Source organism: Corylus avellana, chromosome 9, assembly GCF_965113065.1.
Source record: "Corylus avellana chromosome 9, dhCorAvel1.hap1.2, whole genome shotgun sequence".
Classification (NCBI taxonomy): Eukaryota; Viridiplantae; Streptophyta; class Magnoliopsida; order Fagales; family Betulaceae; genus Corylus; species Corylus avellana.
The window spans coordinates 15,812,042-15,831,039 of record NC_142498.1 but is presented as its reverse complement, the minus strand read 5'-3'; the positions used below and the strand labels follow the sequence as shown (position 1 = coordinate 15,831,039).

The 18,998-nt window shown below is 36.1% G+C and overlaps 1 protein-coding gene across 1 annotated transcript; it reads left to right on the top strand.

The window, feature by feature from the left end:
* The first annotated feature begins 6,069 nt into the window (after positions 1 to 6,069).
* Positions 6,070 to 17,599, top strand: LOC132189324 (SET domain-containing protein). The gene is made up of 12 exons (XM_059604015.2): positions 6,070 to 6,134; positions 7,016 to 7,105; positions 7,594 to 7,722; positions 9,458 to 9,758; positions 10,012 to 10,130; positions 11,465 to 11,597; positions 14,258 to 14,334; positions 15,775 to 15,972; positions 16,465 to 16,654; positions 16,817 to 16,995; positions 17,105 to 17,205; positions 17,289 to 17,599. The coding sequence occupies exons 1-12, from the start codon at positions 6,129 to 6,131 to the stop codon at positions 17,437 to 17,439; spliced, it is 1,674 nt and encodes a 557-aa protein (XP_059459998.2). The 5' UTR covers positions 6,070 to 6,128; the 3' UTR covers positions 17,440 to 17,599.
* Positions 17,600 to 18,998: the final 1,399 nt, after the last annotated feature.

Below are 18,998 nucleotides of genomic sequence, written 5' to 3'. Positions count from 1 at the left end.
AATTCAACTATAGCAACCAATTCCCTAATCTTGTAAAACCTCACATTAATGTGTTTGGTTTTAGCATGATACACTTGGTTCTTTGCCAAGTAAATGGCACTCTGACTGTCACAATACAACGGAACTCCGCCTTACTGAATACCCAGCTCCTTGATTAACCCTGTAAGCCACAAAGCTTCCTTTGCGGCCTCAGCCCCCGCCATGTACTCCGCCTTAGTCGTGGGCATCGAAGCCATGGATTGGATCATAGACCTCTAACATATGGGTCCTCTTGCAAGAGTGAACACTTAACCCGTGGTCGACCTCCTGTCATCCAAATCCCCTGCATAATCTGCATCCACATATTCGACAACTGACAAATCACTTTTCTGTCTGACAAAAGTGATGCCATACTCTGTAGTACCTTTCAAGTATCTAAAAATCCATTTGATTGCATCCCAGTGCCGTCTCCCCAGATTCGCCATGTACTTGCTCACCACACTGATTGCATGAGCCAAATCTAGCCTGGTACATACCATAGTATACATCAGACACCCCACTGCACTGGCATATGAGACCTTAGACATGTCTTCAATTTCTTCAACTGTCTTTGGACACTGTGAGGTAGACAAACGGAAATGATTCGCCAAATGTGTGCTTACCAGTTTCGCATTTTCCATGCTAAACCTCTCCAACACCTTCTTCACATAGCTGGCTTGAAATAGCCACAATCTCTTGGCATCCCTGTTTCTTAGCTGCAATAAGCATATCATCCACATACAGTAACAGAATAATAAATGAGTTATCATCGAGGCTCCTCAAGTACATACAACAATCATACTCACATCTCCCGTGGCCAATTCTGGTCATATAGGAGTCAAACCGCTTATACCACTACCTTGGAGACTGCTTCAGCCCATAAAGTGACTTATTCAATTTACAGACTAAGTGCTCTTGTCCAGGTTGACTAAACCCTTCAGGCTGCTCCATGTAAATTTGTTCCTCCAAATCACCATGAAGAAAAGCTGTCTTCACATCCATTTGCTCCAATGCCATGTCATAATGAGTTACCAACGCCAATACCGCTCTGATGGAAGTATGTTTGACCACTGAGAAAAATATTTCCTTATAATCAACCTCTTTCTGCTGTAAATAATCATTTGCTACTAGGTGAGCCTTGAACTTTTCTCCCCATTTTTTATGATACTACTTCATTTTTCTTGACCACTCATTTGCACCCTATCGCCCTTTTTCTCTTTGGAAGCTCCACCAAATTCCACGTCTGGTTTCTATGCAGAGACTCCATCTCTTCCGCCATAGCACGCACCCATCTTCTCTTCTCTTGGCTATTGACAGTCTCTTGAAAAGTAGTAGGATCTTACTGTTGATGACAAGAGCATAAGAAACCATGTCTTCAAAACCATACCTGGTTGGTGGCCTGATAATGCCTTTAGGCCTGTCTATGGCTATAGTGTGATGCTCATTAACTCCTGAAGTAGAGGTCTTTGTACCTTGAGAAATGTTCTCCTGCACAGAAGTCTCTAACTCCACCTGCTTATCACTGCTACTGCTTTTTGACACCTGCTTCTCTTTACCCTGAGTACTCTTCAACATGAAATTTTCATCAAATACCACATCTTTACTGATCACCGCCTTGTTTGCCTTCGGATCCCAAAACTTGTAACCCTTAACCCCTTTCCCATATCCAAAAAAGACACTGTCTAGGCTTTGGATCAAGCTTCTATCGTTCGTCACTAGGTATGTGCACATAGGCTGGACAACCAAATACTCTCAAACTAGAGTAATCTACCTCATTACCTATCCGCACCTCCTTTGCAACTTTCCTATCTAGTGCTACCCTCGGTGACCTGTTGATCAAGTAGCATGCCATACTTACTGCATCTACCCAGAAAATCTTTGCAAGTCTAGCATTCAACCTGAGACATCTTGCTCTCTCTGCAATAGACCTATTCATCATTTCCACCACACCATTTTGTTGTGGTGTCTTGTGTACTGTGAAATGTCTTTTTATACCATGCTGCTCACAAAAATCTTTGAACTTGTCGTTTGTATACTCAGTTCCATTATCTGTCCTGAGGCACTTAACCTTCTTCCTAGTCTGGTTCTCCACTTCAACTTTCCATAATTTGAACTTGGCAAACGTTTTTGATTTATGCCCCATGCCACATGAAGTACACCCAAACCTTTCTTGAAAAATCATCAATAAAGACCATGAAATACATATGTCCTCCCTGTGACGCTGTCATCACTGGTCCCCAAACATCAGAATGAACATAGTCAAGAATGCCCTATGTCTTATGTGTGGTTGTCTTGAATTGTACTCAATTCTGCTGTCACAGAACACATAATTTACAGAATTCAAGCTTGCACATTTTAACATCATTCAACAAATTTCTCTTATGAAGCTCCAACATGCCCTGCTCACTCATATGACCCAACCACATATGCCACAAAACAGTACAATCAAACTCAGACTCCATAGAGGCAACTCCACCTACAACTGTTTTTCCTAATAGTTTATAGATATTCTTTGAGCTTTTCTGCCCCTTCATCACTACCATCGCACCCTTAGTCACCTTTATTACTCCACCTTCAGACTTATAACCATAACCGTTTGAGTCTAAGGTTTCTAATGAAATCAGATTCTTTTCCACTTCTGGTACATGTCTAACATAACATAATGTTCTAATCACATCATCAAACATCTTAATCCTGATATTACCTATGCCAATAATTTTACAATGTGCACCATTACCCATAGTAACTATACCATAATTAACTGACTTGTAGGTGTCAAACCAATCTCTATTGGATATCACGCGAAACGAACATGCTAAGTCCAGCATCCAAGAATCCACATGATGCTCTGAATTTGATGCAATAGAAAGCATATCACTATCAACATCGTCTGAATTGTCTTCCATTACGTTCGCAAATTTTGAGGAACCTTCATTCTTGTCGTCCTTTTTCTTCTTCCAGTCTGGACAATCTCGCTTCATGTGCCATTTTTTCCGCACTTATAACAGATGATGTCCTTCCTCCTTCTGGACTTTGTCCGAGAATTCTTGCCATTCAAACCACCTTTTGTTAATGCTTATTCCACGCTCTTGGTTACCCTTTACAATTAGCCATTCTCTTTGAGAACTTTCATCATTGATTTTCTTCATCTGATGAAAAGCCAATAGGGCTCCTATAATGTCCTTTAACTCCAAGGACTCTTTTTCCCATGTTAGAGTTGTAACCAAATTCTCATATGTAGGAGAAGTTGGGAGTGAATTCAATAGCATTAACACCTTGTTTTCGTCTTCGAACTTCACATCAACCCTCTTCAGATCTCTGATTATTTGATTGAATGCGTTGATGTGTTGGCTCAGATCCGAGCCCTCCGCCATCTTCAAGCTGTACAACCGCTGCTTTAGATAGTACTTGTTCGTCAACGACTTTGACATATACCTACTTTCCAGTTTCAACCAAACTGCCGCCTGAGATTCTTCATCCATGGCATGATACATCATGTCATCTCCTAGAAAAAGCCAAATAGCAGCCACCGCTTTCGCCTCAAGTTTCTTCCAATCTATGTCTGCCATCCCTTCTGGTTTCGTCCCATATAACGCCTTCACCATCCCTTGTTGCACCAACAATTTCTTGACACGTCTCTGCCATAACTCAAAATTACCGGATCCATCGAACTTCATCACGTCGAATTTCGCAGAAGATGTGCCAATCCCAGCCATCGTATAATTAGGCTTTGATACCAATTGTTGTTACCGTGCACAACAATAATGAATAATATAGAATCGAAAAGAGAAAGATTAAAAGAGAGTTGAGATATAAATTTACGTGGTTCGGCAATGTGCCTACGTCCACAAGAGAGAGTGCGGTTATATTTTTCTATTCAATGATTTAGGGTTACAACATAACATATTTATAGGAAAACCCTAATTATAAGTACTTTGGAAAACCCCAAAATACCCCCCACAACTTATTTGTCCCCAGGCCCACATAAACTAATTACACCCAATTGGCCAGAAGTAGAATATGAGCCACTTGTTCCAACAGTAAGATCCCTAAGATGCATTGTATTTGAGTGATGGTGTGTGCATCACATAAGATCATACTCAAAGGTCCTTACAACTTAAACTAATTGTTCGTAGTAGTAAATGGAATTTGGAACCCCATCTAGACTATAACATATCGAACCTCAACGATTTGTCTTGGTTAAGAGAAGCAGGTAGGCTTCACGTTGATATGTTGGGGTATTGGCAGGTTTGGGCCATACACCGGACATGACCACATGAGTCATCATTCGTTTACTAATACTGTCTTAACAATGATGTACGTGCATGACGACTTATAGTATTTACTCTAAATCTTGAGAAGTTCTTTGAACTCAGTTGTGAAGTGTAGATTACTTTGATGTATTAAAAGAGTGAGGCCTATTAGTGGTTGATCTAACCTCGGTACATTAGGTGATCGCATGTATCATTGTGGGAACACTGATTTCAAGAAGGAATCCAAATCCTTTGTCTAAGACAAAGCGACAAGGAACAATCCCCTTGTTTTAGATTAAATGGGAAAGATTTTCCTGAAGCTTAGGCTTGAGTGTTTCAGTAGGTATGACTGAAACTTATGCATGTACAAGGTGAGAATATTCCTCATAAAGTGCATAAGGATAATCATAAAGTTAAATCGATGACTCAAGGAAAGATGTAGTGAACAAAGTGACAGTACATAAACTTTAGTTCGACTACGGAATGATTCCATGGAAGGGTAACACACATAATAAGTACGTCATGAAGATTAATTGATTAAAGTAAAAATATTCATTAGAGTGCAGTCACAGTTATGTAGAGGTATTAGTTGTGATTAAATAGAGTTGTGTGATATGGTCAACGTAGACATAGTCGCAAACCTATCAAGCTAATGATATTTTTTCCTTTGGGTCCCTCTTTGAGCTAATGTAAATTGACTAGTATAAATATTGGGCCTCAGTTATATTTATGTATATTTACTTGAGATGTTTTATTTTATAAAACATAGGCCCAAGAGATTTATTAATCTAAAGGGCCAAGTTGGAGAAGTTAGACATAGGGAATTAAATAGAGCAATTGGGCTCATGATTTAATTCCTACATGCTAAAGAACGTGATGAACACGAAATTGTTCATCACGTTGGATAAATCCAAAAAGATGAAATTGTTCATCAAGATCCTTTTGAAGATCAGCCACAAGTTCATCAAGAATGTGATGAACACGAAGAACATGAATAATGCAAAAAACATGGAATGAGTATTGACTCAGACCATAAGTTTGAAAGTTCGTTAGAACGACAATTGCTCAGCTCTACATCATAGGAAGAACGGTTGTACGCTCCTATGCCGCAATGCCTAGGAGAGGCCGAAGCTACATATAAATATTATTACTTATATGTTATTATATCTAAGTATGTTTATCTTGTTGGCAAAAGTTCTTGGGGATTGTATTTTTTAATCCACTGCGTAAAAAGAAAAAGTTTTAAAATTTACGCAAACGATCCCAACACTGGTTACCAACCTCTACCGTTATATTATTTCCTGCTTCCATGGTACTCAACTGCTTTTTTTCTTTCCTTGCCCTTTGCCACCTCTATTATCAACACCTTCACTAGGCTCCTTTTGTTATTTTGTGCCCACTATGCCTCCCATATCGTGCTCGTTGCTTCCAATATTTTAGAGGCGTTTTGACACTTTTTTCTGTTTCTGAATTCCTTGCTCTTCAAGTTTTCATTACCATTTACTTCGTATGACATCGACACCCAATAATATGATAGTTGTGTGATAAAAATGTAATTTTATCATTACTCATCTCAACCAATCCATCTATTATTCCTTATTAAAAGAAAAAATAAAATAAAATTCAGGAGTTTGTTAGGGCTGATTTGAAACCGTCTAATTCATTAGGATTTAACTATCAATTTGGATACAGATATGGGCTGACCTGGACTGATATTGGTCGGTGGAAGCCCGGCCCATTTTCGCCCCTGAACTCCTTCTCTCAACTCTCAGCTGAAAACTCTCAAAAGCCTTCTCTCTCTCGCTTGCCGCTCAAATTCTCTGGCTCTCTCTCTGCTCTGCTTCAACTTGGGCTTCAATGGAGGTTGATAAATTAAATTCTAGTCTCATCTACTCTGTGAATCTCTTTAAGTTATCTGTGCTACTGTAATCTCAATTCCAACTTGTCGCTCTTTGATGTTCCGTTCGGTTGCTGGGAAATTGTAGGAAAGTCAGGAAAAATTCATAAGTTTTTGCAACTCCGATTGTCTGAATTTCCATTTGTACGCCTTCCACGAATACACTTTTCTTTTGTAGCCCTATAATCCCAGCAATCAAGCATAACATTATTGCTCTCAGTCTTTATTAGCTTGATACAGTTCTTTTCGTTCTAGGTTTGGTATCATTGTATATATCTTACATAATCGACAATTGATTGGTCTCTTTCTGATTTCCAAGTGTTTCTTTTTCAGTTTCTTGGTGTGGATTTTTCCCATTATATGTGAGATTGTGTTGTGATCTTGCTATCCATCAGCTTCACTTCGCATTGCATCATTTTTCATCTTGACAACTGCATTTCATTTGGAAAAGGGAGCAGTAGAGCAGAACCTTGTTTTTCATTAATTTTTTTGTGTTGGCTCTTGGTGATTTTTTTTTTTTTTTTTGTAATATCAAGATTTGAAACTAACACCAAGTGCTTAGGTCATTGTTGCCATTGTATCTTTAAAACCCCATTTTTGTGGTACGTGAATAACTAAGTGCTTTGAAGTTAAACCCTCTTTTTGTGAATGCACACACTTAAATATGTGAGAAGTCCACTTAGGTCCTGCAATCACAGCCTATGCCATTTGATTTTTATTTGGTTAATATTGCTGGCTTGGTCTATTATGTTGTCTAATGAGTAAGATTGGTTAAATCCTGCAATCCTCTTTCTGGTTGATATTGCTGACTTGGTTAATATTTGGTTAACATGTGTGTTCACTGCAGCGACCGTCATCTGATAAAGCTAAACAGACTGACGAGGACCGAATAGTTCTTGAGCTATCTGAAAATGACCCCCATTTTGATAAAAAGAAGGTGAGAATGTTTGAGTTCTCTTGTGTTTTTCATCAAAATTTTCTTGAATCACAGGTGCAGTTATTTAAATATTAATGGTTAGAAATGTGAGGATGAAATGTTATTGAATTGAAGGATGTATATAACTTGAGGCAGTCACTTATTGCTGTCCTCTATATAATGAAGTGCAGGGAATTGATACTGAACTCCAGTGGCATACCAATAATTAAAATTCAAATGATGCTGCATTTATTGTTCAATATATAATTGTCAGATTCTTGTTGATTAAGCTGTATAGGGAAGAAAACTTGGTATACAAATACTGACAGTGATTGTTCCATTTTATGTTAGCATCTATACACTGTTCTTAATTTTCATTAATTTTACGGTTTATTCAACTTATACTTTGATAATATTTACTTCTTGGTGAAGGAACCGATTACTTTTAATTTAATTGAGCTGTTAAGTTGCTGCCATTCTTCTGATTATTTGTCACACCTTTTTGGCAGAAATTACTTCAAAATATGGGTTTTAATACCGAGGAACAGATTTTTCTTAAGAGCTCTTCATGTCCCAATTGGATAAGTTCGACCTTGAAAGCAATGCTTCAGATAGCAAGAATCATACACTTAAATGAGGTAAATTCTAATTCTGCTCTCACTTATCAAAAAAAAAAATTCTAATTCTGCTCTCTAAACTACTTGGTTTTTTCGCTCGAGGGACGGAAGCCCAGAGGGTTTACCTTGTTTCATGTTTGAGCAATAGGAAAGCCAAATACTTTGCCATGCAGGTTTAACTTTCTGAAACTTGTAGCTTCAATCAGTGGCAAGATTAGAAATTTATCTTTGGGGGAGTTGGACTAATATTATGATGATTAAATATTTTTTAGGAAAATTATGTCACGACCCCCTCATGCTTTTGCACTTTTTGACATTGAGACCACAGTTTCCAATTTGATAAAATCAAGACTCTGGCTGGGTTGTCATCCAGTCACACATGTGGCCTTGACTGGGTGCTGCCACCCAGCCATGGCGAAGCTGCCCCTGTCACGGCTATAGTTGGGTATGAGTTGGGTGTCACCCAGCCCAACCACTTTCTTTTTTTGCTTTTTGGTTTTGTTTTGTTTTGTTTTGAATTTATGATCCAAAGGCATACTTTTATTTTCATATCATTTATGTTATCTATTTGACCGAAAAAACTGACGTAGGTCTTGATTTATGAATATTTAAATTGGAAACTCGGGTCTCAATTTTTTTTAAAAAAAGTGCGAAAGCACGAGATGATTGTAACATAATTTCCCTATTATTTTTATATTGAACTTGACAAATATGTGCTATAAGATGGACAACAAGATTTGGGCATTTCTAATCAATTATCATGTATATATTATGTAAGTACACAAAAAAAAAAAAAACCTAGAAAAACTAATTATCTCCATTAAGTCCTTCATTTAGCATTGGGAGAATGCTACCATACAAAAAATCTTTTTGATATATGACACTAGGTGGGAATTAAGGGTGGGCCAGTTCAATCATTTTCCTCATGGGAGAAACAGAATTAAGACTAAAAGAACTCTAATTTTTGTTTTTGGTGTAATGATAGAATACCCACATATATACCATGGATATAGTCGGTATGACAAGTAAAAGTATAGTTTCACACCTGTCATACCATTTGTCAACGCCTTTTCTACATTTATCTTACAGGTTATTAGTGTGACCTCCCTACCATGATAATGCACAGTAGGACTACTGATTACTAACTTAAATATATCTATCTGGTAAGCACGTACCAATTTACATTTACAAATTTTATTGGGTATCTTTACAAGAAGTGGATTTGTTTTTGTTTTGTTTTTTGTTTTCTGAATTAAACCGAATCCAGTTCTAGTTGTCTGTTATAGCACTTCTCCTACCAACCTAGTAGTCTGTCTAAATAGCTAGTGCTGCAAGTTCTGACCAAGGCAACATGATCCTTCTTTGAAAAAATGTAAATCATAAAATGATTGGCTGTTTAAAAAATTAGTTGCAAGGATTTTGAGGGCATGATACTGTTGGTTTTCTCAGATTTGAATCTTAAACATAGCATTAGACCCTTTTTTTTTTTTTTTTTTCTTTTCTTTTTCTTTTCTGCATTTTGAGGGAGGGAGGGATAAGGATTTTCTGATTTTTTTTCCCCACATTTTTGGGGAGGCTAGAAGGTTTCTTCAGATTTTTTGGGGGCTATGGCCTCCCTGGATCCGCTCCTGGCTTCAATTTCTTCTTGTTATGTCTTTGGCATAAAACTGGGGCATGAATAGCAGTTTAGCCTGAGGTCCCTTCTATGGTGTTGATGAGTAACTCTTGATCATATTATGTGCTGATTGAGGTGCAGGTAGAACTTTATTTTGGCGAGGGTGATACATGTTCACCAATGGAATTTTACAGCTCCAGGAATGAGCTGGAAGCTCTTAATTCTATACTTTCACTTCTTGACATACAACTCTCTAGTGATAAGTGCATGCAAATGAATGTCCTGCAAGAATTACGGGAAGCAATTATTGGTATGATCCATGATTTTGGGGGCAAGAACAATGTGAAGACTACAATTTTAGAAACTCAAAGCTGTGAGAAAGAAGAATGTTTGTCACGATGGGGTGAAAGCAATGGCATGAGGACAAGGTTGCAGATAGCTTGTAAGGCTTCACAATTATAATGCTGCTGTTGTACTTTCTTGCTTATCAGGCATGTAGGGATTTTTCTCCTTTTCTGGTGTCTATATGATTTCCCCTTTTTTCTTTGGGGTGGCTTTTTCTTTTGTGGTTTTGGTGGGGGGGATAGTGCAGGGGGCTGGGAACACCATTCATCCTTACATGTTCAAGTTATGCATAGAAAAAAGGAAATCTAGTATTTAATATATTTGTTTCCCGTGCTTCATTCATCATGTAGATGTTGAAGGGGCTGGCAGAGGAGCCATAGCAAGAGAAGATCTAAATGTTGGAGACATTGCTTTGGAGATCCCTGTATCTATTGTCATTTCTGAGGAGCTAGTGCGCATATCTGACATGGTATGCTTCAAACTTACATAAATACTTCCAACCGTGTGTAAGTTTTACCTCTGCCTTTAAGTTAGAACTTCTATAAGTGGCATTGGGAAAATAAAAAGAAAAAAATTGAAATGAAGCTTCTTTTGGGCGGGAACATGAACATCTTTAAAGAACCTGCAAGACATAGACATAGAAAACAATAGGTGGATGATGATCAGTAAGAAAAATGTCTTCCAGCCTTACATTGAGTATGAGTTTCTCATTACCCCTTGTTTGATGGCATGATTGTAGGATCTGTCTTTGATGTTCCTATATATACTGCAATAGTAAAAGGGTAGAACTGTGATTCTACCCACCCATTTTCTTCTCCAATTGTTCTTCTCTCTAAAACCCTAAAATCTACATCCCCAAAATAGGCAGTGAAAAGTCCTTGTGCCCAAAGTCATCCATGTTTCTCAGACAAAGCTATGTGAAGGCAAAAGGAAGCTATTAAGAATGCAACTAAACCGACCAGTGGGAATCTAATTTAGTTCAGGAAAACTAACTTTATGTAGTATGACATAGGTGTTGGTTGTTAGCCCGTGCAAAATTTAGTATATAAAACCTAAGGAAAAGCCTTTCTTTGTTGATTAGTACAATGTTCATATGTGTTCCTTTTATTTTATTTTATTTTATTTTTTTATTTTTTTTTCTTTTTCTCTCTCTTAATGGTAGTAGGTTAGCATAAAGATCGATTTTGGAATCAAACATCTAGTACCACACTGATGCTGCTTTACCATCACACAAGGTGGCATTTTAGTTCTTTAGGTCTTTATTGTCTCTATATATTTGTTTCTATCTAGTCAAGTTGGATCATCTCTATGGTGGAGTAAATAGTTTGTGGGCTTGGTTCAGTTGGCAAAAGGTTGGGTGGGATCATGGATTCAAAATTTTCCTTGTAAACAAGACATACGGATGTTTTGTTTTCTATTAAATCACTACTTGTCTCAAAAGTTTAAGCTAATAGGAAATGGTAAATTTGATTATTTAATTAATACTTTAATACCACACGTGTACTAGACAACAAGTGGAGTATTTTAATTGAAAATAGAGTACACTGTAGAGTCAAGATTTGAACCTAGAACATTGGTTTTGGTACCATGTTAAATCACTATTTGTCCCAAAAGCTTAAGCTAATAAGAAATGGTAAATTTAATTATCTAATTAATACTTTAACATGTTCCATTTATTGTGAATAGGTGAATTACATTTTTCAAGAGGGGAAATTCTTACATAACCAATATTTTGACTTTGCATAGACTAAGATGAACAAAAGTGGGGTCAATACGATTTGCTTGTTTTTCTTTTTATTGCAGTTTCATATATTAGAGAAGATTGATGGCATCTCTTCAGAGACAATGTTATTGTTGTGGAGCATGAAGGAGAGGCACAATTGTGATTCAAAATTCAAGATTTACTTTAACACGCTTCCAGAAAATTTCAATACAGGTACTTAGTTGTGTTCACATTTTTTGCCAATGATATCTAATTTTTTATTTCAACTATCAGCAAGAACTTGATGCTAGGTCCGAAAATTTTGCAATCTTGTATATAGGTTGTGAATGACCTCTCTTAGTATGCTAATTTTGAAAATACCCATTAAGGTTTGAGAAATTAATGCCGACTTGTTGATTAACAATTAATTGACAATGTTTGATGTGTTTGCCTTAATCATTATAATATTCAATAAACTATTGCATGTAAGATAGTACTATGAAGTTAAAATAAAATTCAAGAGGACATAACTTCTTAGTAACCGTAAAACTGGTTCCATCACTTGCCATTCTAAATGGTTCAATATCAATACTTTATTTTTTATTTTTGGAGTTTTGGTTTGATGTAAAATAACAGCTGCTACTCATTTATTTTGTTGTTTTTATTTTGAACTGATTTTCTAGTTTCTTTTTATTTTATTCCATTCTATTCTTTTTTAATCTTGGTATTTACCCCATCTTTGTGGTTTCAAGTTAAATTGTGCATACATTTGGCCATCATTCAAAGTAAAACTCACTTGTTTCTACCACGGTTAATGTTTTAATTTTGAATGATTAAGAGTAAAACTGACTTGAAATGCTTCAATCACAAAATTCTTTTTTTATTTTTTAAAAAGAACCAGAATTTATATACCCAAACCTCTAGGAATCTCAGATTTATTTTAATCTCAACATTAGGTTCTAAAATTTTCCTAAATTTAGCTGGAGCTTCATGTGACGATTTAGTACCAGTTTGTGCATAAAGAAATGGGTAAGAAGTGTTTATACTTCTGCGAAATTTTATGCTTTGCTGCTATCTTAGCATCGATGGGTAAGTTTCTGTTAAATATAAGCCTTATATTTTATCCTATAGTCACAGTTATGGGTGAAATGTAAACTATATTTTACCCATTACTTTGCAGATTTGGTTATCTTATAAAAACGATCAAGTACTTTGGGTTCAATAAGCATAGGGTAATTGATACTTGTAACTTGTTCTTTTAGAGTCGTAGACTTCATACCTATCCCTTTATTTCATTGTAGCATTGGAAGGTGCAAGATATGGGTTTGCACTGGATTTATAGCCAAATAAAATTGGATACATTGCCAAAAAGAAAAAAAGACTTTTCACAAAAATGCTAATATAACTGTCAGTACTGTCATTTTTGTTGTTGTTATTGCATATGTGCATAGTACATTCGGTGAAATAAAGAGTGCTTGCTTTAAAGTTTAAAGGCTTGTAGGACACATTTTTAGGCTTTCAAATGAAATGGTATTTCAAATGCCTTCCAGGAAGTGGGAATATCCCCTAGATGGGAAAACCTACATATGCAACAAATAATATACAAGTGTGGGTTAAATACAAAAGTAATGTTATTTAGTAGACTGCTATACTACTGCCATATAACTTGATGATGTCGCTGTGAAACTCAGCCCTTATAAAAGAATAATAATAATAATAATAATCAATGGCTAATTTTCATTGCCACATCATTTCAGTTGTATGACAGTTATATAGCGGTTTACTAAATAGAATTATTCTAAATACAAATTATGGTCAGTAGGAATTTTGAGAAAATTTTGGCTGGTGTATTCATTTGGCTGGGTCCCCTCGCCATGCTTGCCTATATTGGCAGGGTTTTTAACATTTATAACTATTATGATCTACTTCTTTTTCAACATTAATATCTTTTATTTGGATGGTGTCAATTTCTCGGCGATTCTTATATTGCCATTTCTGTTGTCTCCGAAATCAAACTTTGAGTATGAAGAGCCACTAAAGTATTGTGTTAGGAAAATCTGTTTGGAAAGTTGCATCATCCGATGCAAGAAAGGAGTCGAGAAGTCATATCGGATACGGATGTGTTCATTGATCAGTTCTTGTAACAGATTCTGTTTATTGGAAGTGTATGGGAATTTTGTGCCTTGAAATGACCGTGCAGAGAAAACCAAAAATTTTCGATTGGAAATGACAAATGTTCGATCTTCTGTGATTCCTGTTATCTCTGCTTAAATGTCTGGTATGAGGTCTGGGGGTATTCTCATATCATTTATGAGACATTATTGATGATGAGTTTAAATTAGTTCATGGAAGAGGCATGGTTGCTTTCCTGGAAGGACTGAAATTCAATCTACTCTGGTTTTGTGCTAGTTAAGTACTCCAGAGAATTTAGAGTAGTTAGGAGGTGGCAAATTCCAAATGGTATTTTGGTCCCTCTCAAGCATCTTCAATGGAAATTTATATTGCTTTAAGTCCAATCAACATGAAATTTGATGTGCGAATTCATAATTACCACGTACTACTTCATTTGTGGTAGTAGTATGTGATGATATAATCATATGCTGTCATTAAACTCTGTAGGTTAAATTTGAAAGGAACCATGGCATGTATAGTCTGTCGATGTCCAATTATATCTATCTGCCTTTTTGTTCTTTTAATTATTCAAAGACTTTATTTTTGTGTAATTTATGTTGTGTATGTAATCTGAAAAAGGGGCGAATGGTGTAATTTTAAGGCAGCAAAATTCAGTTTTGCACATTTTGTATGGAAGAATTATTTGTTAATAATAATGTTCTAACACTGATTTATCTTGGTTTAACTGGACTGCTTGTTTATTTTTTATTTTTATGCGATAGGGTTGAGCTTTGGAGTTGAAGCAACTGTGGCTCTGGATGGGACCTTGCTGTTGGAAGAGATAATACAAGCAAAAGAGGTATCAGGCTTTCAAATAAAGTGTTAATAGATTAATTTGTTCAATAATTAGGCTCTGGTTACTTTGATGGAACAGAAGAGTTTCATAAACGGATTCATTAATGTGCATGCATCTGGGAATAGAAATTTGGCCTGTTTAAGCAGAACCCTGTCTTGCCCTGCCCTCCCTAAATGGTGTGGATTTGGTTTTATACGAGAATAGGGAATAGATCTATAACTTGATCTGGTTTTGGTTCTTATAGGGTGCTTTTGCTTGTATACATCGGTGTACAAGGGTTCCGCTCCTTGCACTTTATAGCTCAAAGTTTAGTTACTAATAAACAAAAAAAGGACAGGCATAAGGGAGCTCCACACCGATCACATACATTTGCCCTTATTTATTGCACAATCTCTTAAATGCCATCATATGTACAAACACAAACACACCATCACCATCCCCCCCCCCCCCCCACTCTCTCTCTCTCTCTGTGTGAGTGTGTGTGTGTGTGTAACACCTTTTGATCTCTTGTCACATATCCTCTGAATTTCTAGCTTCCTTATTATTCTTTAGGCTTGGTTTCTTTGCTTTCACTTTATCGTTGAGTTTCTCTTTCCCACCTAAATATTAGACTGTTTCCACTTCCATTTCTGTTTAAACTAATCTGGAATTCAAATCTGCATTTTTCCATTTTATTGGTTTCACTGGGTCTGTTATTTCAGGGTTTTATGGAGTTGGATATATAACCTTGCTCTGAAGTTGGTTTGTATGATGGGATTTTTTTTTTCCCTCAACAAGAAAATGGGCTCAAATGCAATGCTGTTACCCCAACCTGACAAAGATAGACGAGGCCAGGCAGGGAGGGTTGGGATCTTTTTTTAAAGACGGAGAACACAGGGTTGCCCCAACTGGGGTATGGGGCTAGGATGAGGAGAGTTTTTTTGTAGTTCTTATTGGAAGTTGGGAGGTGATAGGGTTGTGGAACACCCACTCCATACCTGCCCTGCTGCTATTTTAGGTTTGTAATAGTAAGTTGGCTGTGGAAATCTAACATTTGCATATTGTTAGTTCAATGAAATGCAGTTAAACCAGCCCTGCTTTGAGGAATTTGCTTTCCATTGATCTCTGAGACAGAGATCTTCTCCTGATCACAACAATTAATATGTACAATATATATTGCAGCTACTTCTATTGTCAAGTTTTCCTTAGTTAGAGCCTTCAGAAAGAGCTATACTCCTTGAGATGAATAATAAAAACAATAGGAGATCTGGTTTTCCATATAGGTAAATGGAGTTTTGTCACAGCACTTTTATCTAATATTTCTTTTGTTAGGTCTCTAATTGCTAGGAAACCAAAGTTCATCTCATCCTGATAGGATTTCATCATGCCTCTAAAAGCATTATGAAAAAAAAAATCTTCTATTTTTTCAAAAGGTGATGCATTTTTTCTTTTATTTTGTCACAGCACTTGCGTACTCATTATGATGAGTTATTTCCTGCACTGTGTGATAATCATCCTGATACATTTCCACGGGAACTATACACATGGACGCAATTCTTATGGGCTTGTGAACTCTGGTACTCGAATAGCATGAAAGTAATGTTCCCTGATGGAAACCTGAAGACATGCTTAATTCCTATTGCTGGCTTTCTTAACCATTCGGTATGTTATTCCTTTCTCTATTTTCTCCTTTATTTCTCATGTTGTGCTTATATTCTGTCTTCATGATTAAAGATAAGACTTGGGCTTTAGTGATAGTGGCATTGACTACTGATTTCAAAGGAAACCTAAAGTACTCAAAGTTGGATGCCAAGCCGAACTTATGATGGACATATCACATATATATGATAAATCCTAGACTAAGCTCATCATCTTACATTCTTACTGATCCCTGTGGGTCAAGCTTCAACTCGATATGAATTGCTTACCACACGTATCTTCTGCCTAAAAGATTCAGATGTTGAATAATTTTCTTCAGGACATTGTAGGCCTTGTGGTAACTATGTTGAGGTCCATTATGTGTTTAATTATGGAGAAAGTGTCATTTTACTGTTCAATTGCCTTGTTGACAAATACTCAATTATTTTCTCATGTGATTTTGGAGCTTTTCAGCGAGTATAGTTCTTGCTTTTTCTCATTTGTTCCCTGTTACAGTTATACCCACACATATTGCACTTTGGCAAAATAGATCCTGCAACAAATTCCTTGAAGTTCTGTCTCTCAAGACCATGCGGTGCAGGAGAACAATGCTTTCTTAGTTATGGGAACTTCTCTAGTTCTCATCTAATTACCTTCTATGGCTTTTTACCACAAGGAAACAACCCATATGATGTCATTCCACTGGGTAAATTTCTTGCTATATTAACTTCTATCAAAAAATATCTGTGCACGTTTCTCTGTTTTACAAGACAAAATCCTTTTTGTCTTCAAGATTCTTCTGTTTTGAATTTGCAAAAACTCTTCCAATGCTCAGAAGGATGATATATCAATATTTGTTCAAGTGCAGACATTGAGGCTGCACAGGATGATTGTGCTGAGGGTGGATGCACATCCAACTGGGGCTCTCACATGGTGCGGGCTACTTGGCTCTCGAACAATCGCGATATTTTCTACTACGGCTTGCCATCGCCATTATTGGACTGTCTACGGAGAGCTTGGAGTCCTACGCTGCAGACCAAGACCTTAGTAATTTTATTCTATTACTCGATTTTCTTTCTTTTTTTTTTAGTGAATTGATATGCTTGAGTTAATTCCATCATTCTTTGAAGTTTGATTCTTTTACTTCGTTTTATAGCAACAAGAAAGCTTGGAAAATGAAATGGAAATTCTTAAACACCTTTGCTCCATCTTTGGCAAGATGATGGACGATCTTGGTGATGGAGATTTGGATGACAGGTAAAGGAGGAGGTCAAAAGCAAGGATACATTATATAATTTGAAACTGAAACCAGAATAACATTTCCTTTTTAATATTTGCAGAAGAAGCGAGAATTGGGATGTAAGGCTGGCAGTGGAGTTCAAAGATCGACAAAGAGGAATCGTCTCTTCAATTATAACTTCATGCCTTTCTGGTCTGAAGCAAGTGGAACATGAATGGCGCAAATGCATGGGTGAGGACACCCTTGGGTAGATGAGCTGGCTTCTGCTAGACCACACCATACATACTGTGAGTGTATCATAAATCTTGTTCCTATCAATCAAAATCATGCCACTTGATCGTTTAACCAATCAGTGTCTGATGACGTGGCAGCATAAGCCTGGAATATTACTAATAAATCTCAATTTGAAATCGTGCCGACGTGCCCCTTTATTCGTTTGGTTAAATAGTGTTTTGCAGTAGCCTAATCCATTAAATCTAACCTTGTGGGGGCATGCGCATTACTTTAAAATGTGTGGTCAATATGCGCCTATAAAAATGCTTTATTTGGGGAGAAGATATGGATGCCGACATTTGATTTGTGCTGCCAAATCTCAATTTAATGGCACTCCTTATATTCATGCATAACTTAATTCATATATATAAACCAAATCATCGGTCTTAATCATCATAATATAAATGTAATTCACGTGGTGAAAAGAACAGTAGCATGTGATGCCCATGGCAAGACAATGCGTAGGAGCCAATTTTTACCAAAGTTAAAAACTACGGTTGGTGGTTCAAATAGTTATTTTAAATTAATAAAAGTTCTCTTAAAATTTCTTAAAAGCTTTTGGAGGGTAAGGTTTCATCTAGAACAGTTTATTATTGTTAGAATATATTCAGAAATATTCTGATATTTTCGTTATTTGCCTGATATCTCATATACTTATTATTATTTTTTGTATAATTTGATTTTTTTTCATGTAATATTTTCAATTTTGCATTAATTCTTTGATTATATTTTCCATTTTAACTGGCCTTATTGAACCTTAAAAAAGGCTAGACCATATGACAGTTCTGGTTGGGCTTGTGATTATGTTTTTATTCTTATTTTAGATATTGATAATAATAAAATTATATTAGCATAGACATTAAGGGTTTGGATTATTCATATGTATAATAGTAATACAACAAACAAACCTAATAAAAAAATGGTTATGTTTGTTAATTTTTTGTTTTTGTTTTTATATCTTTTATTTTTTGTACCCAAAACAAAACTATTAACAAACAACTCAAAATACAAAACTCTTAAAAATACAAAAACAATTTTTATAAAGATCCATCAAAACACATTAACAAACATACTCAATGGTCTATGGGCCGGGGCGCTCTTTAAAAAAAAAAAAAAGAAAAAAAAAGCCCTATTTTAATTTGAACAAACTAAGTGATTTTTTTTTTTTTTTTTTTTTTTTTTAATCACAAACTAATTGATTTGGAATGGTAGTCAGAAGCGGTAGTTAAGTGAGGTAGTGAGTAGGACTGTAGACGATGTTTACGTGCCTCCTTCCACAGTCAATTAGTCTTGTCTTCTTCACCATCTTTGTATTATTAGGCCAAATAAAATCAAAGATTCATGGGAGTTTAATATTTTTATTTTTAGTGGAATATTTTATTTTATTTTATTTTATTTGTAAGTGGAATATTTTTATTATCGTTACACCGAACATATTCTCTTTCTCAAAGATATATATATTTTTATTTTTTTAATCAGATTTCAACATATTTATTTTCTTAATGATGGGTGAGTCATCACGGACTATTATTAGTGG

What these genes read in the sequence shown, in the direction of transcription:
- LOC132189324 (XM_059604015.2), top strand. An exon ending in GAATCATACACTTAAATGAG is followed by an intron (nt 7,723 to 9,457) that starts GTAAATTCTAAT and finishes ATTGAGGTGCAG; the next exon opens with GTAGAACTTTATTTTGGCGA. An exon ending in TCCAGAAAATTTCAATACAG is followed by an intron (nt 11,598 to 14,257) that starts GTACTTAGTTGT and finishes TTTATGCGATAG; the next exon opens with GGTTGAGCTTTGGAGTTGAA.